Source organism: Lepidochelys kempii, chromosome 6 (genome assembly GCF_965140285.1).
Source record: "Lepidochelys kempii isolate rLepKem1 chromosome 6, rLepKem1.hap1, whole genome shotgun sequence".
In the NCBI taxonomy this organism is placed as follows: Eukaryota; Metazoa; Chordata; order Testudines; family Cheloniidae; genus Lepidochelys; species Lepidochelys kempii.
The window spans coordinates 33,128,203-33,152,388 of record NC_136385.1 but is presented as its reverse complement, the minus strand read 5'-3'; the positions used below and the strand labels follow the sequence as shown (position 1 = coordinate 33,152,388).

Sequence of the window (24,186 nt, the reverse complement as noted above, 5' to 3'; positions counted from 1 at the left end):
CTGCGAGGCCCCTGGACCACCACGGGGGTGGGTCCTTTCAGGCCTGCTTCAGCCGTACACCCCTCCAAGCCTGCAGAGTAGGGATTTGCCCTGGCCCCCTAACGACCTCTCTCCGCGGCTGTGCCCCTGGGAGAGGCTGCATTGCAGTGCTACTGTCCACATATAGCTGGTGTGCTGTGACTGGGGGCTCCTTGGGGCAGGGACCAGTGTCTTGTGTTTGGTTTCAGAGTAGCAGCCGTGTTAGTCTGTATTTGCAAAAAGAAAGGGAGTATTTGTGGCACCTTGGAGACTAGCCAATTTGTTTGAGCGTGGGCTTTCGTGGGCTACAGCTCACTTCATCGGATGCATTCGATGGGGTGGGCTGTAGCTCATGAGGGCTTGCGCTCAGGTGGGTTGGTTGATCTCTGGGGTGTCACGGGTACTCCTTTTCTTTTTGTCTTGTTTTTGTGCAGTGCCTGGCACAGCGGGGCTCCCCTACCTCAATCCAAATAAGGTATAGAAAATATGAGGATATTCTGGGAACTGAGGGAACCGGGATTGTTTAGTCTGCGGAAGAGAAGAGTGAGGGGGGATTTGATAGCTGCTTTCAACTACCTGAAAGGGGGTTCCAAAGAGGATTGATCTAGACTGTTCTCAGGGGTAGCAGATGACAGAACGAGGAGCAGTGGGGGCGGTTTAGGTTGGATATTTGGAAACACTTTTTCACTAGGAGGGTGATGAAACACTGGAATGCGTTAACTAGGGAGGTGGTGGAATCTCCTTCCTTAGAAGTTTTTAAGGTCAGGCTTGACAAATCCCTGGCTGGGATGATTTAGTTTGGGATTGGTTCTGCTTTGAGCAGGGGGTTGGACTAGATGACCTCCTGAGGTCCCTTCCAACCCTGATATTCTGTGATTCTGTGATGTAACTGTGTATGAGCTAAACAAGCTCATTAGCCTTTTTTTCCCTCCCCCAAACCAGAAAATAACCAGTTAATGAAAGATGGAAAAAGACACAAGCAGTGCCTCTTCTTACTCACAAATAGAAGATTTTTCTCCATCCCCACGTAAGACCAAAGGATGCTGGAGAACAAACCCCTACTTGCACATAATCTTTTCAGTAAATGCACTGTATGATCATAGAACTTATCATTTAACCACCTTTTGGAAATATAAGGACTGAGACTGTGGCATTGGATTGGGATTACATATATATTTACCCTGGGAACATTCTTTAAATGGTAACAACTCAATCTGTACCAATCTGGCTAGATTTAAACTGGTGACTTGCTCGTTATGCCATTATTAATTCCCTTAACCATCTATTATGCTCTGTGTATTGTAGTATTTGTGCACACTTCAGAGCTGATGCTAATACAGCCCAGAAATGTTATGTTTTCACTGCAGAAAAGGAACATGAAGGGCTGAGAATGGAGGAAATAGTTATAGTACTTTGATTACTTTGCCAAAATTAAATTGCTTCTGTGCTCTAACTTAGAGCAGAGTTTAACTTGTTGTCTTAAGAGATTCAAACCCATTATGGCCTGTTTGTTACCTTCCTCTCTGTCTAATATCTTAGTTTTAAAACAGATTGTTGCCAAGGAAATGGGAAGCTAGAGAAGCAATTTTCAGCATTGCAGAGCTAAGTCGAGGTAACAAGCTGCCTGCTGTTGAGCTTTAGTTATGTTTTATGGGAACCATATGTAACGCCACAAATGATTCCAAGCATAAATAGCTGTGTAAATAATTTAAGTAATTATTTCAATTTAGCAAATGAAGTAACTAGGCTGTACTTAGACTTTCCTTTTTTCTTTACCTTAACTAAAAGGTAGAGAAGTAGGATTCACTTTATAGTTAAGGACACTATCTTTGTGTGAAATATCGAATCACTTAATTTTAAGGGAAGCAGAAATAATTTCTCTGAGCGATTGTATATGGAAGAGCAGTGTGTGTTTGAGTGGGTGAAAATATGGAAAGAGTTCAGGGTTACTAATACAAAAGCACTTTTAGAAACTGTTTAAAATCTTTTTGCTTTTGTTTTATGTTACCTGGCATAGTACATTATACAGTCCCTCCTGAAAAATGTGTCCCTCCTCGGAACTCAAAGGATCTATTCCTTTTGTTCTAGTGCTCAGAGTCCATTAGGATAGTTACTGAGGCTGCCCATTGACTGGATGCCTGGTCTCTGTGTGCTTGGCTAAAACTAGAAATTTTGTGAGCTAGTATAGCACAAGTATGAGTCAGGTGAGCCTGTTGAGGTCAGAACTGCCAACTCAAACAGCATCTCTCTGTCCTGATTAACGTTACTGTGACGTTACACCCCATATTCTTCATAGAAATATGGTTATGATATGAATGTGGCCTAAGATATATTTTATGCAAGATGGGTCTTGTAAGGTATCATTGGAAAGGTTATGATTTACTGAATGTGATTATCCAATTTGAATTCATGTATAATTTCTGTATCTAAAGTTAGAAATATTGACTATGTAACAATTACAAATGGGTGTGTACTTGGGGGAATGCTCACCAGACAGTAAGCAATCATCCTGGATAAGCCATTAAGGAGAACCATAGAACTGTGCAGATACTAATCTCCCTCCTTCCAGAGAAGTGTCCTGGAACATACTTGTCACCTGGTATTAAACACCATGTTGGACTTCTAGTAATTTCCCACTAAAAGGCGGGGGAGGTCAAGACTGGGAAACAAAAGATTCCCGCCTTATGTAAATCTTATTTAAGGCTGGGGAGTAGGTTGATCTGGACTCTCTCTTCACTGCCTTCCCAACCAAGAAGAAAGACTGCTAAAAGTACCTGAAGAGACAAAGGAACTAAGCTGAGGGAAAGGCAAGGGCTGAGTTCAGACTGAGACAGAGGAGTCTAGTCTGTAAAGAGAAATAACTGGAAATCTAAGCTACAGAAACTCTGCATCCTGCCTTAAGTCAACATTTAGGGTGAGAAATTACATTTTGCAATGTGTTTCTTTAGTGAATCAAGTTTAGTTTTGCGTGTTTTGTTTTATTTGCTTAGTAATCTGCTTTGTTCTGTTTGCTATCTCTTATAATCACTTAAAATTTACCTTTAATAGTTAATACACTTATTTCTTGTTTATAACAACCCAGTTTGTGCAATTTATAACTGTGTGTAGGGGGAGAAGTTGTGCATATCTCTCTTCACATTGAGGGAGAGGGCAAATTTTTATGAGCTTGGGATGTGCAGATCTTTCTATATAGTGCAAGACAATATTATCCTGGGTGTACTTTCCAGAGGGACGCCACGCTGGGCAAATTCCTCGCTGAACCTTCCCATAGAGAAGTGTTTGCAGCCTCTGTGTGATTCTACAGCCGGTGCTCCCTACGTACGTACGTACGTACGTGTGTGTGTGTGTGTGTGTGCATGCAGCTAGGGAGCCTGATTCAGCAAAACAGGGAGAGGGAGCTCAGGCTAGAGGAGCAGGAGGGCTGAGTGAAATCCCAGTGCATCACGTGGCATCCCAGAAGGGGGGTCCAACCCGTCACAGTTGCCATGGATTGTGAGGATTTTACTCCTGTCTGGATAAATGTTAAAATGTAAAACAATAGGTTCTGTGGCTTTCTAAGAAGACTTTTTGGGCAGTGGTGCTAAAAGTTAAAGACAGAAATACAGCCTGTTGAAGAGAAGAGGACTGAATTTTGGCTCATAAGCTTATAAGTGGGGATTTTTTTCTGTACTTCTTCCAAAGATATGAGAAAAATAAAGATAGACTCATAGATATTAATGTCAGAAGGGACCATTATGATCATCTAGTCTGACCTCCTGCACAATGCAGGCCACAGAATCTCACCCACCCACTCCTGCAATAAACTTCTCACCTATGTCTGAGCTATTGAACTCCTCAAATCGTGGTTTAAAGACTTTGAGGTGCAGAGAATCCTCCAGCAAGTGACCCGTGCTCTACGCTGCAGAGGAAGACGAAAAACCCCCAGGGCCTCTGCCAATCTGCCCTGGAGGAAAATTCCTTCCCGACCTCAAATATGGCGATCAGCTGAACCCTGAGCATGTGGGCAAGATTCACCAGCCAGATACCCAGGAAAGAATTCTCTGTAGTAACTCAGATCCCATCCCATCACAGGCCATTGGGCCTATTTACCATGAATAGTTAAAGATCAATTAATTGCCAGAATCATATTATCCCATCATACCATCTCCTCCATAAACTTATCGAGTTTAATCTTGAAGCCAGATAGGTCTTTTGCCCCCACTGCTTCCCTTGGAAGGCTATTCCAGAGCTTCACTCCTCTGATGTTTAGAAACCTTTGTCTAATTTCAAGTCTAAACTTCCCGATGGCCAGTTTATATCCATTTCTTCTTGTGTCCACATTGGTACTGAGCTTAAATAATTCCTCTCCCTCTCCGGTATTTATCCCTCTGATATATTTATACAGACCAATCATATCTCCCCTCAACCTTCTTTTGGTTAGGCTAAACAAGGCAAGCTCCTTGAGGCTCCTTTCATAACACAGGTTTTCCATTCCTCGGGTCATCCTAGTAGCCCTTCTCTGTACCTGTTCCAGTTTGAATTCATCCTTCTTAAACATGGGAGACCAGAACTGCATACAGTATTCCAGGTGAGGTCTCACCAGTGCCTTGTCTAACGGTACTAACACCTCCTTATCACTACTGGAAATACCTCGCCTGATGCATCCCAAGATTGCATTAGCTTTTTTCACGGCCATATCACATTGGCGGCTCATAATCATCTCCAATACTCCAAGGTCCTTCTCCTCCTCTATTACTTCTAATTGATGCATCCCTAGCTTATAACTAAAATTCTTGTTATTAATCCCTAAATGCATAACCATACACTTCTCACTATTAAATTTCATCCTATTACTATTACTCCAGTTTACAAGGTCATCCAAATACATAGCTTCTCTTTCTTAAAAGCTGTATTTCTTCTTTGTAATGATAACATGCACTGGTGGAGAGAACAACATTAGATGTAGCATCATGGAGCCTCTCCTCTTCTAACAATCCCCTTAATCTGTGCAAATGCAGTGGTACACATGCAAAACCAAGATAACGATTTTAAAAGAAAATATGCATTTAATCAATTACATTTACTGGCGACTTAATCAGTGTTTTTTCTGTCACAAGGCCATGCACTGACTATGATACTTCCTCTATAGTTTGAGGGTCGTTAATAGATCTTAGCAGAATCCTATTATAGAACTGTGGAAACTAGAAGAGGAAAAGGCCTGTTAGGTCAGTAGTCTGCAGCATTACCCTGGTGTAAAAATAGGAGATTCATAGCATTATGTCAGTTTTGAGCTAGGCAAATTAATCACCCTTTGCAAATCATAGAATAATTCCATGCTAAATCAAATAATGTTCTCCCAAATAATTGCAGTGCTCTTTGTTCAGTATTTTAAACGTTGTTATTTTCTTAATAGAGATCTCTATATAAAGAGGTGTAGGGGCAAATTCTACCCTCAGTTACATCTATGCAGTTGAAATAAGTATGGTAACCCAGTGTTAACAAGGGCAGAATTTGGCCCATACAATGTCTTTTTCTCTCTCCCTCCCTTCACTGTGTGATTAGTAACTTTGAAACTGGTTAAACTGACTAGATTCAGTTACTCCAACCTAAAAGAAAAAACACAGCTATCCCCCCTTGATTCTTTTCATTGGAAGTAACTGGTGTTTATTACCTTTTGTGTTGCACAGAATCTTGTGAGACAAATAAATTCATCAGATAATATATATATCACCGAATCATCTACCAGTGGTTTATTCAGCCTTACCCAAGAGGGTGCTCAATTGTGCCGCATCATAGCTAAGGTAAGGTGCACACAAATTCATTCAATGTAGAGTTAACTGGCTATTTTTTTTTTTATAGTTGAAGTGGTCCAGAGGTTTCCCAAGTGTTGGAGGTGCAATGCTGGGGAAGCTACTTCCTGTTCAGAGAGGAATCCAGTAGTAAATCTAGAACTGGATTAATTACCATGTATTATGGGAATGGTTGGTTTAGAGTTACTAATTGGACATTTATGATAAACATACTGTACAGGTTGTAATATGAAATTCTATAGTGCAGCAGGCTGGAACTTTTTATTTCAGCTAATCCAGTTTAATGAAAAAATAAATTTTTACTTTAAGAAACCATGTTTTTCTTTTTTTAATTTAAAAATATCAAAAGAGACGGACATACAGGGGAGTGGCAGCTGGGTAGAGGATGGCACAGATGCTGTTGCATTGCAGGTGTCATGGAACATGTGACCCTATCTCAGTACTGACATTTTAAGTGTAATTGTGGTGTTCGTAATGTAGCTATTTATGTAGAGGTTGAATTTTTCATGAGGCGCTAATTCAATATTTTCCCCCTTAAATTTCCATCTGTGCGGCTAGAAGAGCTGAATGGTAATGGTGGAATTCTAAACCCTCCTGAAATAGGCCATGATTCAGTCTGAACACAAATAGAACACAGCATGTTTGTTAAGGGGATAATTACATCACATCACTGTATTATGATGACAACCCAGAAGAACCGGCCTTACTGGAACCCAGCCTTGTTATTGGTGCATGAATTGGATAGAGAGGGCTGGCTGCTTTCCTGTATGGCTAACCTTTTGTCGTCTATTCTCTAGGGATAGGCTTTTGATGAGTTACGGGTTGTTATGGGCTTCTTAATAGTGTATGCTCCCATCCTCACCACCCCAAACACTGTGTACTAGGCATCAGAGTGACCGCTGTAATTTCTAACCTACTGTCCACTGGAATTTTATGCTTCAGTGAAAACTACTCTTATTTTACTCCAGAACAGCGTTTTGAAAATTCACTTTGTGCCATTCAAAAATCATATGCCATATACAACCCCAGTCTGTACACAACATCTATTGATATCAGCGGGAATTCTGCCATGAATTGAAGGATATCTGAGAATAAAGGAGTCTGTTGTTCCCTTGATATTCAGGCCTAGCATCTATTAATATTTATGAAACTTACATGGACATGGACAAGAGGAGAATGGACCATTCACGTTTCTAGTTTCCTTACCATTTCTAAATCTGCAACTAGCTGTGGATATCTTAAATTTATTATGTGTTTTGCTTAGCTGTTTAATTCCACAAGCCATTACAAGAATAAATCCAGGCATTTTTGTAGTAAATTATCTTTTGCCCATTGACAACACTTAAATTTCAATTGGATCAAGACATTATTTCTTATCAGATATAAAAGGAGCATCATGTTCTTTTGAGACATATTGATTGATAAAACTTTGAATTTCTGGATGGATGTATGAATTTAACTGACACTCTGTAGGAATTTAACTGATCATCATTTTCAACAGGAAAGGGCAGTAGACGCATGAAGAATTCATTTTTATCTGTCAGTCATTTTAGCAGCTTTTAGAAACATTTAGCATCAATAAAGAGTAGGCTTAAAACGTTTTGTTTATGTTTTTAAAACTGAAGATGCATTGTAAGGTATAGGCAGTTAAACTCTACTTGAAGTCCCAAAAGGAGTTTCAAGGAAGAGTGCTAGTTTATGACTAGAGTGAAGACAGTATGCTGTCAAAAGAACTAAAAACCTGTATTTATAAATTTGTTTTCAAATCTAAAAGAAAATAATAACCCCAGGAGAAGATATGTCTTTTAAGAGACTCATGGCCGAATAAATAATACATGAACACCAAAAGAGTTTGTGTGACTTCAAATTAAAGTAAAAACAACAATTACTAGTTTAGTCTATCAATGAAAGTGGAGGCTTGCCCATTGTATGTTGGTATCCTATGCTATTTGTATAATTTAATTGATGTCAATTTCTCTAACATACATTTTCAGGATCTGTATAAATATTGGCAAACCATGAACAAGTAACATAGGGTTTGATCCAAAGCCCACTGATGTCAATGAAAATACTTCCAGTAGGTTGGGCACTAATAGAGTTTACAAAAAAACAGTTTTATTTTGTTAGCCTCATTGCAGTTCATTTTCCCTTACAACCTAGTATAATATACTTATCTTGTACCACTTAATAAACTTTCTTTAAATCCTCAAGTTAAACATTTAACTCAATAGCTCTGCAAAATACCAAGAAGAACAAGTGTGCTACTATATTTATATGATTATTGAGCAGCATCTTTACTTTAAAATGTAATGGAGAGTAGTATCCCCCCTGCTCTGCTCCTGGAAATTGGCAAAGATGCATCTGCATAGAGCCCAGTGGAGGGAGGAAAACAACCCATTTTATGCAGAATGGCTTTTTCGTACAAAGAGGATTCTATTGGCATGTAATAATACTAACACTTAACTCTCATATAGCACTTTTCATCAGCAAATCTCGAAGTGATTCACAATTTTTAATGTATTTATCCTCGCAACACAGCACTGTGAGGAAGGGAAGTATTGTTATCCCCATTTTTACAGATAGAGAACTAAGGGCTTGTCTTCACTTACAGAGGATCAACACTGCGGTGATTTAGTGGGTCTAGTGAAGACCCGCTAAATCGACTGCTGATCGCTCTCCTATCGACTCTGGTACTCCACTGTAACGAGAAGCATAAGGTAAGTTGACGGGAGAGTTTCTCCCATCGACCCAGTGCAGTGTAGACACCGCAATAAGTCGACCCAAGGTATGTCGACTCCAGCTACATTATTTAAGTAGCTGGAGTTGTATAACTTAGGTCAACTTAGGCCCATAGTGTAGACCTGCCCTAAGTTAAGGCACAGAAAGGCTAAATAACCTACCCAAAGACACAGGAAGTCTGAGATAGATTTTGAGGGTGCAAGGATCCTTACATCTACTCTAAATGAGCAGCCAAGTATTCTCTCAATGTGAGGGAATCCCCAGCTGATACAAGCCAGCATAGCAAATGACATGATCTTCTCTTTCACTTCCTGAGGCAGGAATTGTACTGGGAGTGGGAGAAGATGTTTCACGGGCTGAAGCACACTGTGCTCTATAGATTGGAACTTATAATGGCCTCTCAGGAGATTTATAAGCTGGCGCAAGTGCCTCTTTAGGCCTCTAGCCAGTCCCGGGATTATGGAGCAGAAAGGTGGCTTAAAACCACCTTTGCCTTCTGTCTCCTTGTTAATGAGACCTTTAAGGTTTTCTACGGTGCTTCTGGAAATTCTGCTGTCATTTAGCTGCCTCAGTTCAGTCTGCTATAACTAGAGATTGTTTCTCTAATGAACGTTGCAGAGCGTATTAGAACTGAAGTGATTACCTGCAGCTATCAATATTGGTTATACAAGGGATAAGAGGGCAAAGTATGTCACAGCTTTATAGAGGAAAATCTGCACACTCTAAAATGCAGCCATTTGGCTGGGTTTCAAATGCAACCCAACATCTGTATATGTTACTGTGATGTATTCAATTAATTACTCAGTCCAATGCTTGTCCATCCTTTAAGGAAGCAGAACCATTAGTATGGCCTGATCTAAAAATCCATAGTTGAAATGTTGCCAAGTTTGTTTTGGTAACCTATCAAATTATTTAGAGCTCTCCTGTAGACAGCATTAATTGCATATTGGGTTTGGGTTTAATGTTATCAAAATAAACATTTGTTTAAAAAGTCCAGTCTTATCTCTACAATTGTGAAAAGAAATGCGAACATGATGCAGGTGCATTTAGTATAATGTTACAAACATGTACATTGTGGGCTGATGTGGTGTGACTCAGCAGTTACTTCCACTAGTGCAAAATGATGATCTTCAGTTTTGGTAGCATTTGACACCCAATTTGCACTGGTGTAAAAGACTACACAAGGTGCAGGGCAGTAGTGAATCGGGCCCTGTGTATGTTCACTTTAAAAAAAAAGGTGTCATGAATGTCCCCTAATATATAGTAAATACGAACACCATATACATTTTTAAACTGCCACATGCACACAAATACGTGCACATGTATAAAAAGGGCTAAAGTGCCATGTAAGAAAATAAAATGCTAGTTTACCAAAAGGTAAGATAGATCTATAGTGAAAATAATATTTCTCACATAGTTGTTTGTGTTTTTAAATGGATTCACTTTGGCTTTATTTGCAACCCTTTGTGTGCTATTTACTACTATAAATACTCATGGAAAAACGATTTTTAAGCTTTTGTGTTTGAATACTCTCAGAAAGCAAGCCATGGACATGACTGAATATTTCAAATAGTGAAGAAAGTAGAGAAAATCTCAGTGTGTTTGCATAAATGCTGTGACTAGAAAAGTAAGCAAAACTGGTCAGTTTTTCACTGATCTCTATTTCCAATGGTAAGATGATGATGATCTTGAACCTGCTCAGGTGGACAGAAGGGGAGATGTGTGTGTGTGAGAGAGAGAGAGAGAGAGAGTCTTTCCTCCACTCCTTATTATTATTTTTTTTGCCTTTCTGCAGAGGCAAACCACAGACCAAGTACTTTCACTTCCTGAATGCAAGGACAGTACAAGTTTGTTACTGACACTAGAATGAGACTTAGCACATGGTTCCACATTGGCCAGCAGAACTTTACCAGTGAAGGTCAGAGGAGAACATGTATCATCCTGTAGAAAGGTGGCAGAGCTCCCATTCTAGTTTCTAAACCCCAGAGCTCTAAGAGACATTCTGAGGCAGCCAGAATGCTTCCTGGGACTCCCACTGATTCCCTCTAACAAAGGCCCAAGACTATACAGACTCCATATAAAAAAGAATCTCCATCTACCACTGAAGTGAAGGCACACTGGGGAGTGAAATGCCACAACTGTTTAACAGCACACTGCAACAACACACAAACCACAGGGGAGCTGAAGGCAGGTAGAGTGTTATTACCATGGCCAGAATGTTAGGTTGAGTGCTATGGAATCTTTAATTTCATGAAGGTCAGGGCCTTCGCAAGCAATTACAGCAGCCCCTTACATGATGCTCACCCTTGGTTCAAAGAATATTGACTCAGAGGGAAACCACCTAATGTTATCACCACTGCCTACAGTACCCTGGGCTTTTTTTTTTTTTTTTTTGGAGGGGTGGGGGGAGTCTCTCATTAAAGTACTTTTCATGGACAAGCCACCTTGGGTAATGACAAGAATATAACCTGTAGCAGTGTGGCTAGGCCACATTGGTAGCCTCAGTGAACGTAGACACACAAAGATGCATCTTCATCTGTGCTTGGGAAGGAGTGTTAGACATTCTGATGGGTCTGATTTTTCAGATGTTCTCAGCACCCCCATTTCCCCTTGACTTAACTGGAATTGTGTGAGAGCAGCATTTCTGAAAGCCAGTCCCTAAACTGTTGAACTGTGAGGGAGATTTTATAAGGCTGAATAACTGATCCATGTGCTGTTCACTTTGCTAAGAGCAGAGTTTTTCTATGAAACACAAACAGCTTTATGCTGTAATTACAAATACACCTAAATAATAAATATTAATTCTAGCAAACAAATGACTTTTGCTAATACCAAATATCCCTACAAAATGCATGCATGAATCCAGCCTGTACAGTGTTGTCATGCTGACTCATCTGGAGTCTAATCTTGCCCCCAGTAAAGTTTAATGGCAAATGTCCTATTAACATCAATGGGTGCAATTTTAGGACAGAGCTGCCAACATGGTTCAGGCTAGATGTGGATCAAGTCCCTAACTCCATGTTGTCACTCAAAGCATACAAGATGTTGATATTAAAGGTAAACAATACACACTGCAACAGATTATCCCTGTCTTGTGTTGGTAGGCAGGATGTAGAGAGTACAAAGAATATTTCCCTGCACAGTTCCAATGGGAAGGCTAGAACTTTTTAAAATTGAAACAAGACTTTCCTTTTGTCTGTCTGTTTGTCTGTTCTTTGGGAGAGGCAGACAGGGAGCAGTTATGCTGTGAGAAGCTTGGGCCAGGTATGAAAAATCCTCAGTGCCGTACCCAGAAATGACTCATTTGAAACCCCAGACATGTAAGTAAATCAGGGAATGTCTAGAAAGATGCGATTAGGTTTATTCCTTTTATTTCTTTATGGCTTATGGATTCCTTTGTGTTAACCTCAGGTGCTTTAGTTTTGCTTGTAACCTTTAAGCTGGACCTCAAAAGAGCTATTCTTGATTCTTGATCCTTGTAGTTGGGTTTTTTTTTAAATCTAGCAAAAGCCTAAGTTCCCAGATGTATTTTCTTCTTTTTTTTAATTAATAAAATTTACCTTTTTTTAAGAAAAGAATTGGATTTTTGTGACATAAAAGGTTTGTGCACATGTTTAATTAGCTGGTGGCAACAGCTGATTCCTTTTTTTTCCCTTTCTCAGCTCTTCCCTGGACGGCGGGTGAAAGGCTTTAGGAAAGGAAGGAATTTCCAAGTGCGCCTTCCTGGGTTCTCAAAGGGGTTTTGCCCTTAGGGGGTAGCAGCATCTGCCAATCCAAGGTCAGAGAAAAGCTGTAACCTTGGGAGTTTAATACAAGCCTGGAGTGGCAAGTATTAATTTTTAGAGTCCTTGCAGGCCTCCACCTTCTGCACTCAAAGTGCCAGAATGGGGAATCAGCCTTGACACCACACCTCTGTGGGGGTCTGCTCTGGCCCTCTCCACCAGCTTCTCTGCTGGCTGCTTGCCACGTCTCTCCACCAGTTGCCCTCCTAGCCACTTGACATGCCTCTCCACCAGCTACCCGCTCATCAAGATGTCTTCAGGGCTCCCACACACACTTAACACAGCTCTTGGTGAGTTCAGCTCTCAGTGATTTCAGCTGCTCGTGGGAGAACCTCACTGCTGGTTTACCATGGGCAGTCTCTTGCAATAGAGACGCTGTCCCAAAGTAGGTCTAATACTTAGACCTAGGTGTCAGTGATTTCAGCTCTGCAGCATGTAACAAGACTCTCAATAGAGTCTAAATTAGCTTTTTTATTAAACCATGGAAAGAGGAAGGATCAAATAGTGTCTGGGACTCTTAAACGGGGCCCACACCACCAGGTACACATACCTGTCTCCACCATCTCACAACTCATTGGTCTTTGGAACCCAGTCTAGCGCATGCTGTTCAGTTGAGGGTCAGTCCCTCCATTGGGGTATGCCAGGTACAGTTCTGCTGCCCTCGGTTCACATAAGAAGGGTAGCAACCCTTTATTACGCCTGCCCCAATAATAAGGAGACTGGGGATCCAACACCAGCCACAAGTGATCATTTGGGCAAGCAGTCCCATCATGCTGAGCACCTAGGCAGGGTGGGTGTGTCCATGCAAACGAGATCGGCTTCTGAAGTCTTTTCCCACACCTCACCACTAGATATCAGGGGAGAACTCATCCAGACTCTGCTTACAAGTGCAATCTGAATGACTGGTAGAAACTGGCAACAACATGAGAGGCTTAATTTGTCCTAAATTGGTATTTGAGCTCCACTCTGTGGTGTCCATAAAACAATGTTAAAATGCCTTATTTGAGCAAACATGGAACTGTCAAATGGGTCAGAAGCATCCTTTCAAATGGCTTCTTTACCATTGTGCGACCCCAGGGTTGAGTCTGAGGAAAAAGTGGTTTGTCTAAGGTCAGAAGGTTCTTTACCCACTCACTTATGGCTAATATTTATATGGCAGTAGCACAATTCGTGCCAAATATGTTCCAAACAGTGAAGTAGAAACGTTCCCTTTCTCAAAGAACCTTTAGATGTTGCCAACTTAATGTTTCTTCTTTGAAAAAAATGTGGATAGTGGATGCATCACGCAGTTGTATCATTATTTCTCCCATGCACTACAACTTATTGGGCCTGATTCTCTGTCACCCTGCATCTTGTTTAGTCACTTACACCAGTGCACAGTGAGCACACACCAGATCAGAATAGCAGTATTTTTATGTCTCTTTTGTATTCACTGTGCAGTGGCATAAGTGACTTTTTGAGGTGCAGGGCAAAAGGAACCTGGAAATGAGTCCACGATTTCCTTCAGTAGCAAGGTGAAAATTGATGTATTTTTTTGTGAAATCTCAGCACCACACACACACACAAACCCCTCAGATATTGATGTTTCACGTTAGCCCTATTTCAAGCCACTATTCACTGGTGAAAGCTAGCGTGGGGGGGGGGGGAGGGATAGTAATTTATAATAAACAAACAAACACACAAAATTGTTCATGCAGCTTTTAGACTCATTTTCCCTGAGCATCAGAATCTACTATCTCCATCCCATGTCTGTGCCCTCTTCCCCCACCTCCATCTCTCCCCCATTTCAGGTTTCACAGATTATCTAAGAACTAGGGCATTAAAACCATGGTAAGGTTGTATGGCTAGTTGCATGAGGTTGATTTGTTTGATTCTTCGTGGAGTTTTTGTTCTTTTTTTTCAATATGTTACTTTGCTAAAGTTTAAAAGATTCTGAAATAAAAAAAACCCAAACTGAAAACCTATCTGGCCTGTTATTCCTGTTGAAGGCACATTATATTAATTAGAAACGAATAGTTTCAGTTTTTTGTGAAACCTAGAGTGTTCATGCCATTATGTCAGATTCTAAAACTGTGTGGTGGGAAAGAGTTATTCTTTTGACCCAGCCTGGCAGAAGATCAGTTGGGTCACTTTAGTGCTTACTCAGCAGTATTAAAAGTAGCATCTCTAAAGCAAATGAGAGACAGGGAGGGAGAAAGGAAGTCCTGTAAGGGGAAACCCTAGGAACAGATAAACTAGTTTTGTGTGTGGTGGTGTTATTCTGAATAAAGAAAAAGCCCAGGATTTGGCTGTAAGTTTTGGACAATAATCCATTTTGTGTGTATGTGTGTACATGTACATGCCATGGTGACAATGGGATGGAGACCCTACTAATGTGTATATACTTTTAAAAGCAAACAGAATTAAAGCAAGGGCCTGGCATAAGTTACTGGCTGTATCATTGTCTGGCCATTGCAGGGCTATTTTCACAAAATACTTCTCTTTGTTACAGTATGTCTGTTATATTTTTGTTCCCTTGGACCTTCCATGTCAAGACTCATTAATCATGGAATGATCATTAAAAATCAGTCATTAGGCTTTGAGATCATAGGGAGACCTCAACAACCTGAGTTATAAATCTTACCCATGGAGTCTAGCACTTGTGGAAAATTGGTTTACGTGAAACAGATTGTTTCTAAATTAATTCTGCTTCATGACAGCTAAAAGAACCAACAAAAGCCAATAACAAATAAATAGTACATAAATAAAGGAAAAATACCACTCAAGAAACAGACTTGCTGTAAGTGAATCTAATTACCAGATGAACAATTAAGGGGTAATACTAATGGCTTGTGATTTAATACTGTGCTAATAGTCTCCTTACAAGAGAGAAATGCTAAGGGTGAAGCTGCCAGTACTGGGCTTGATATTCTAATTCAAGCCCCTTAATTATGCCCCAGAGTGCTCAGTCCCTACAGTACTCAGAGGAACTGAAGACAATATAAGATGCTATTCTGATTGCCGGAACATTTTGGTACATTTAGTTTGGCTCAGGTTTCAAGCAAGAATTTGGGTGGGAAAGGGGAAAGTGGGCTTAGATATGTCAGAAGCTCTTGGAAACAGGCACAGCTCTGTGAGCTCAACTTCCTTGTTTTCTCTGAATTAGTTCACACATCTCTAATTATTACGTATTTTAATCTCCATCAGGCTAAATCCTTCTATAATTAGTATTAAAGGTGCAGATACCTGTTCTTGCAAGATCCTGGGAAGTGCTGAGAGTCTTCAGCTCCCCTTGAAGTCAGGAGCAACTGAGAGCTTTTGGGTTTGGTGTTTGTTTATCTCAAACTTCAGTACAGAAGCAGAAATCTCCCTTTTTGGCTTTCCTAGATTCATTACTTATGATCAACACTTTACATCTCTTCAATCTCAATACAGCCCATAGCTATGAAACAAATAGATAGTATATCCTGCTGAGCAAGTTGTCGATAACTCACGTTCTGCCCATGTTAGACAAAAGCAGGATGGCTGTTATCACACAGAAAGCTTGCAATAAATGTGCCACCATTGTTTGGGAATTAGTTGTGTCATCCATTCTAAACATTCACTTATTAAGACTGAAGTACAGAAATACAGATCTTCAATAAAGAGCAATGTTCAGTGTGTCCTCTTTGTATCTGACAAACTGCAAGGACTTTAGAATCTGAAATAATCAAATGCCTGATTGCACTGGGGTTAGAAAAAGTGCAGTGCACTAACTCTACTGTATCTTTTTCATTGGTGTGTTTTGAGCTTAATTAATATTTGAAAAGCATTTTTATATCCTTTGATGGAAGAAAGGTATTATTGAAACATAAAGTAATTTTGTTAGTATATTGCCTTCATTAATTTTAGAGATTCAGTAATGAGCTATGTGGTAGGTTTTGTGCTTCTGCAGTGTATATACTTTATATACGTTGTCATGATGATTGTAGGAGCAAATTCTGCTCTCAAATACATGCATACTACTTCCATTGATATCAGTGGAAATTACACATGCATAGCCAAAGGCACAGTATAAAATTTCTACCTTGATTTATTCAGAGCTCATCTTTCAAAATTCTGATGTTTTTTCAAGTAGTGTCACTTTGTTAGATTTAAGATACTCTAAACAAACTCTTCTACTGTTTGTATTGTTTTCATATATAGAGCCTGCAAAATCGTACAGTATTTTATTTTCATTCCAGAAATCAATGTTTGATTCATATTCATGCCATAACCCCCATGTCAATAAAGTTCTGTGTGTCACAGTATTTCTAGGCATCACAAGTAGTAAAAGAAGACAAAAATGAAAACAAAGAAAAAAACCACACCAAAAAGACAGTTCTGTGAAATTGAAAAATATCTTAATACGTGGACCTTTCAGGCGTATTTAGGAAGATGCCTGAGGATTTCTACCTTTACTGAATGTCATTTGGTTCATGTTTGATTATTTTTATTAGTTCCTGGAATCTCCAAGTGCTTTAGGCTAAGCTCTTTCATCTATTGTCAACAAAAGAGAGAACACATTTCAAATGCTTCCATCTTGATTATCTTTGCTTTTACATAATTGAAGGCAATATGTAGTATAAGCACTGCCTTAACATTTGAAACAAATTAATAAAAATAGGATAAAAACATGGAAAGTGAGTGTGTGTCTGGATTTTTAAAATTTATATTTACATTTATTCCTCTTTATTAATGATGTCGTTCATTATGTCAACTATACACAGAAAAATGGAGAAACTCAGTCAAATTCTAAAGTGTTCAGAGTGCATGCATCTCCCACTGAAGTCAATTGGAGTTGTAGGTGCTCAGATTGTCTCAGGATTTGTCTCCAATTGAGGATTTATAAAGGGTAGGATTTAATAATACTTCTGACTAATTTTTAGGAATCAGTCAATGGATCAGCGTTTATCTCTTGAGTTTGCAACGTTATTCAGAGTCATATGGGATGTGACTCTTACCTGTTTTGTGATAGCACTTACAGACCCCAACCAAGAGCTGTACAAAACGTAGTCAGAAACACTCAACCTTATGTAAATAGACAAGACAGACAGAGTAGGAGAAAGGAGGTGTTAGTTTCCCATCAGCAAAATGGAGATACTAAGTCACAGAGGGAGTGAGTGACTTGCCCCAGGTCACACAAGCAAGTGTGTAACAGGACTGGGAAGTGAGCCTAGTTTCTCAAGTCCCAGTGCATGTAATCACAAGGTCAACCTTTTTCTCTTAAGCTTTTCTGTAGCAGCTCTCATTAGTCTCTATTTTAACAGAATGTCAGTATTTGATATTTTCATTAATATCCTTTTGGGATAGTTTCACCCCCTGTGTGTGTGTGTGTATCCACTTAGTGAGGAATGGACCAAGAGACTTGGGGAGAAGACTGACTGCACCAAAGCACCATCTGTATGTCTGAGAGATGATTATATACATGATTATGTTAGGGATGGGAAAACTTATTTAGGCAAAGTAAGATCTAGCTTTGCCCAATGCCCAACCGGAACCCAGATCTTTGTTCGGGTTTACATAATTTCATCAGAGTCTTCCCCAGATCCAATCACTCCTCAAGTGCAATCTTCCTTATGGATTCTGCTCCCCCTCACTTCTCTAACAGCTATCACCATTCCTAACTTTTTTTTTTTCCTTTTTACTACTGCTCACACCCTTGCATGTGTTTAGATATTATGCAAGGATGTCTGTCTCCTTGCTGGACTTAATACTCTAGGTCTTCTCAGTCATTTGGGCCTCAGAATGAACAGCTTGCCTCTCATGTGAAATCCCAGAATTTGAAAGGTGGTGTTTACATTAATAGTAGTCCTTTGGAATAGTAATGAAAAGTGCCATAATGTTATCTTTTTATAAAGGCAAAATTGGATATGTTTTAAGGATGATCACTTGTATGGATACACACATACATAAATCTCTAATGCATCCCTGTAACATTTTGGCAACATATGAGGCCAATAATGGTGTGTGTGTGTGTGTGTGTGTGTGTGAGTGAGAGTGAGAGAGAGAGAAAGAGAGAGAGAGAGAGACTCAGAAATTTGGAAGATTGTAAAGTATTTGCAGTGGGTTTCTTATTTTTCCCCTAAAACCAATATTTACTGGCAGAACCTCTTCTTTCCCCAGCTAAATTTTTCAAGCTAATATTGCTACCACCCCAAGACTGGAAATTCTAATGATAATTCTGTGTATAATTTTCACTTGTATGACAAGTTTAATTAAAATGGTGTTTGTAAATGGTAAAAGTCAATAGTTTAAGCACACCTCCCGCTGAGGCTACATTACTCTTTCATCTCCTAATTTATAAGCACTAATCAATTTGACTCCTCTGTGCAATCTTAACACCTTTTTTGTTGTTGTGGCAGTAGTTAATTTGGAGAAATTACTGAAAAAACATTTATTATCCCTGATCTTAAAAAAAGAACAATGAAGTGCAAAGTCGTCATTAGTGTTGTTGATCTGTGTTTGCTTTCCTCTTACAGGAAGGAGGTGTTGTTGCTCTCTTTAAGATCTGCCGCCAGGATTGTTTCAGGTGCCTTTATCCCCAGACTCTCAGAACACTGGCATCTATATGCTGTGTGGAGGAAGGGATTCACCAGCTGGAAAAGGTATTGTTACTTCAATGCTCCTTACAGTGATTGTTCAACAAGAACAGTGGAGTCCAATCATTAATCTCATCTAGTAATTGGTAACTTGGGAATGTGTTTGGATTCAGTTCAGGCTTGTGTTTGATACCCTGCTTGGTGATGAGCTCAATTTTCCCACACTGAGCACATCTTCAATGTTTACACTATTAGTTTCAGCAATAACATTATCCCATTCAATTGTCTGTACAAATGATCTGTCTAAGTAGGGATAATTTCCATAAGGCAAGTAGATGCATTGATGGCTGTGTCAAGAAATTATTGAAGTAATTACCTCTGAACTTGCTAAAGTCTTTGTTTAGAAATCTCCATATTCCAAATAACCCAAACCCTTGAAATGTGGAGAGCTTTAAACATGTTTAAGCCCTTTTTTCTGACATCCCTGCAAAGCACCTCTGTAGTAATGAGGTGACATATAAGGGGTATAATTGTATTAGTATAGAGACAAATATAATAGCTGAATGTTAGGAAGAGGCACCAATAAGCAATAAGTCATGTCATAAGACCATTTTAACACTGATAGCTGACATGAAAACATTATCCCGCAAAATTATTTGGACTGCTTATACTTTAATCCACCATCACCCACAAAAGTACACTTCTATATTTAGGAAAATGAGCACTTCTACCAGTCACTAAATCATGATCTCATCCTTTGTGTTTCATAAAACACTCATCTTCTACAGTTGAATAATGTGCCTCTTCAAGTTAATGATAAATGATTTCACTGCTACTTTACATTGACATGTCTTGTAATTTACTGCCCAGAACTCAAGCAAAGTATGACAGCACATCTGCAGCAAAAATTAAATCTGTAAGCCTAGGTTTAATGAAGATGATAACTTCTCACATTTTTGTTGAAATAAGTGTTAGTTCAGACTAACAAAGGAAGAAGTCTCAAGAGTTCACCCATTACGTTTGTAATAATCGTGGCAACAAAACTGCTAGAGGGGAAACAACCTGTTAGATCTAGTTTAGGCCATCCCCTGGCAAAGTCAGGATGTAGTCCCTTGATATAGGACATACCAAATATTAAGATGACATTGCAGAAGTCCAAGAAGAAGCAGTTGTCCTTGTGCTTATATGTCTATGGGCTGATTGTAATGAGGAGAGGAGGTGGGAAGGACAAGTTTGGACAAAATCAACTCTCTGCTGGGGTTTGACTATTTTTAACTGAGATCTTTACCATTGGATTCACCAGCTCATTTGTCAATTGGGCCTTCACTCCCTAAATCTGCACCTTCTCAGGATCTGTGCCTTGTCCATTAAGGGCCAGAGTTGAGATGTTTCGTTTCCTCCGTCTGGCTAAACGGAATTAAGGTTCGTGACAAGAACATTCAATTGTTAGTGATGTAATGTGTGGCAGAGGCAGCTGGTTTTTTTGTTTTTTTGTTTTTTTCCCTGAGGAGAAAGAAGCGAGGTGTAGCTGGAAAAGGGAGAAGCTAAAGAAAAGTAAGACAACTAAACAAATGTTTAATGGAGACTAAAGGGGATAGATCTACAATAATGATTATTTAGGCGGATATGATTTAATGAGGAAACAGAAGAGTTAATTCATGCTGATAGTGGAAAAATAGGACTTCTACGAGGAGAGCATACTTGGGTGATAGTGAATTTGAGTCATATTTGAGGGAGCTTAGGAAATTGGAAACGAAAAAGAAAACGACAGACCCCTATACCAGAGGTTCTCAACGTTTTTCTTTCTTTCTGAGACCCTCCCCAAACATGCTATAAAAATTCCACGGCCCACCTGTGTCACAATAACTGGTTTTATGCATATAAAAGCCAGGGCCAGAGTTAAGGGGTAGCAATCTGGGAAATTGTCTAGGGCCCTATACCACAGGGGCACCATTAAGCTAAGTTGCTCAGGCTTCTGCTTCAGCCCCAGGTGGCGGGGCTGAGGGCCTCAGGCTTCAACTCCATGCAGTGGGACTCCGGCTTTCTGCCCTGGGCCCCAGCAAGTCTAACACCGGTCCTGCTTGGCAGCCTGCCTGAAACCTGCTTGCAGCCCCCCAAGGTGCCCCAGATCCCTGGTTGAGAACCACTACTCTATACTAACCTTAAAACAGCCATCTATCTCTCTATCAGCTAGAATTTTGTGGCTGTTGAGGATGTGTATATGTTTATGGATTTAGTAAACTGTTCCTGTAGGGAGGAATGTTTCACACATCAGAAAGAAGAGGGAGAAATTCAAAACAAAGTAATATTGAACTGAAAAATGGAAACACTTCGTTTCAATTTTCAAAAAAAAAAAAATTTCCAGCTAAAACAGTTCAGTGCAATGGACAGGATTTTTGCAAAGCATTTTGGTGTTGCCAAATTTGTATTTTTTCTGTGGAAAAAATGTTTTGGCTGAAAAAAGTTGCCCAGCTCTAGTTGGGATTTAAACTTGCTGTTCTGTGCATCATCATCATCAGACCATAGGAAGGAGGCCATTTAACACCAGAAGGAGAGCATTAGAACTTCAGCCCACTTTGATACTGTACTTTTAATGCAGAAAATTCATTAAAACTGAAGATGTATTGTATCCAAAACAATTTGGATTGGATAATTCAAGACAAAATAACATTATTTGACAATTAGGCTTCAAACCCATTAATGCTTGTAAAGAACCACCTAATGGAATATTTAGTGGGGAGCTGAGCTAACAGGGAATGGTATACTCATGGAAACAATTATAGGGCTTAGTAACTGGAGACGTTAGAAATATTTTCTTTTATTTCTCCAATTTCATGCATCCTCACAAATTCAGTGGTAGAATAAGCGTGTCTGGGCTGATGTAAATGCTATTAAAGTAGGGAAACCACCAAGACAGTGTGGTGGTGTTTACAGAAGCAATGGGAGTACACTTTAGTCTGATGTTTTTCATGGATTTTAAAATATTTGAACACTCAAGTAGCATAATTACATTATAAAGAAATTCTAACATGAATGAAGCTATAATGAGGACATAGAACAGGTACTCTATGGGAGATGGGGACGAAGGTTAAACTAACCTTGGTCAATGTTCTGTATGGAGAACTGTTTGTGAATACAGCCTTACCTCTTCTGATATGTATTTGATGCAGATGTCTAATGACAAACCCCTAGGAAGCGGGAGAAGAGTTTTGGACAAGACCATACTGTACATGTGATATGTGGGGAACAGTATGAATACTGGGATCACTCATAGTGTCCTTTTAAAATTCAGAGGACAATGATGTGCTTTCTTCAGCTAGGTTCCTCCATAAGGAGGATTATCTAAGGGAAAGAACGGTGCAGAATTATAATGTTTGGTCTGTGTAATGGCATGCAAAAATGTATGATGTTTAGTTTCCTTCCTTTTCACAATTCAAAGTTTGCTTTATACAAAGTGTAGTTAAAATGGGCGTTTTCACAATGAAGATGTGAAAAAAGTGTGTTTCTACATGTTTTCATTGTGAAGCCATCTTGCTTGGACAATGAGCCTCGTTTCATTTAAGATATTCATATAACACGGAGGATTCTTTGCCTAAATGGGCTATTTAACTTCATAATGAAACACTTGAGCCCTGATCTTGCAATGGCTTCCACTCATGCAGCCCCCTGCACTACATTAATGTCAAAGGGATTCTGTGTCTGCATAGCTTGTTTATAAGGATCGGGGTCTAAGGCATGATTCTTTTGTACTTGTACATTTTTGCAGTAAAAATGCAACACTTACATCAAGACTCAATTGTGTGATCCTTAGTCAAAACTCCCATTGGAGGAAAAGATCTGCAGGATCAGGCCACAAATGTAATTAATATAATTAATACCTATCCTGTGTGAAGCATTAAATAATGCATTTAAAGGCTGCAACTCTCCATGGATCTAGAACTGAGGCAACTGCAACAAAAACAAATGATCTTCACAAATATTCATTCAAACAGCTGCCCAAATATTAACATTGACCAGTACATATTTGTTTTAAATATTTAAAACGGCCCATGGAGCCAAACACCTGGAATCTATTCATTAAAATGGAAGTGATTCCAGAAAGAGGCTGATGACAACACTTGCTACTTTGATAAAGCATTTGCACAAGGTGGGGTGTACGTACAAAGCTTTTTAATATTGTACATTATGTACAATTGCCCATTTATGAGCTGTAAATTGCTATGAGTCCCTCAGTGAAAACACATTATTTTAAATGGTGAATTACTGCAAAAAGATAAGTTTAAGAATGGGAAAACAACTGTGAACTGAAACTTTTTTTGTGAAACTGAAATAACTTTGCAAAACCCCTTTAAATGTCAGGAAAAATCTTAACATTTAATATTATGTAGGGACCCTGCCTTGGAAAGACAGAAGCACATTATAACTTTACACATGGGTAGTAATCTTTGCAGGACTAGAATATTGTCCAGCAGGTTAGACAAAATAGAAGAGTTTTTAACAATGGTCGTTTTATATGGGGGTAGGACTGTGTGAAATGTTTGCTGCAGAACCTGAAACCATGAATTTGTACATATTTTTGAGCTACTGAATGCTTATTTATTGATTTTGAAACAACTTCAAACTTGGTTTTGACTGAGTGTTGTTTTGAGTTTCAGATTATTAAAGCCAAATACAGGTGGTTTGACCCCAGTGAAGAAAAACTTTGCATGAATCCTTGTCAGTTAACCCCCCCGAGTTTTACATAGTTCTAGTGAGAGGCAGAAATTGGAGATTAACTTTGAAAGTTTGGATGTGAAGATCTATGTGACTTGCTGTGGAGAATAAACACCCAATTAAGTTGATGAAGGCTGTGCCCAATGAAGTCAATGGCAAAGGACTGGCCCAACAGCGAGTCAATACTTTAGCTTTTCATTCCTTAATTTTTTGTAAATAAGTCTGAGTTGTCCTCACTAGAACTCGTCACGAAAATCAGAGATTAGATAAAGAATACTCTTGACACTTATTTCAGTTTAAACATAAAGACTAGCTCCATCTAGCTAAGGTACAGTAAAAAGTTGGCAACCCTAGGAAATGATTTTTATTATAAGCGAGCAGTGGCTTGCTACATTACTACTGGCAATGAGCAAATCTCATACAATTCAAAGGTTTGTTTCAAACCATCTGTAGTTTCAGATGCTTATTCAGACACCTTGGATCTGTTATAGTGGGCTAGAAATCTTATGAGAATGGGCTTCCTTATGAAATTTCTGTTATTCTACTTGGGCAATAAGAACCTTTAAGGTGATATTTCAGCATTTTCATTTTAAATTTGTATCAGAA

The 24,186-nt window shown here is 39.3% G+C and overlaps 1 protein-coding gene across 1 annotated transcript in view; it reads left to right on the top strand.

Annotated features, from left to right (window-relative positions):
- The window catches only part of INSC (INSC spindle orientation adaptor protein), a 136,807-nt gene that overhangs the window by 48,906 nt on the left and 63,715 nt on the right, over positions 1-24,186 (top strand). Inside the window, exons 6-7 of the mRNA XM_073350627.2 lie at positions 5,685-5,798; positions 18,808-18,933. Of these exons, the coding sequence (XP_073206728.1) occupies positions 5,685-5,798; positions 18,808-18,933 (240 nt within the window). The remainder of the gene's footprint in view (positions 1-5,684; positions 5,799-18,807; positions 18,934-24,186) is intronic.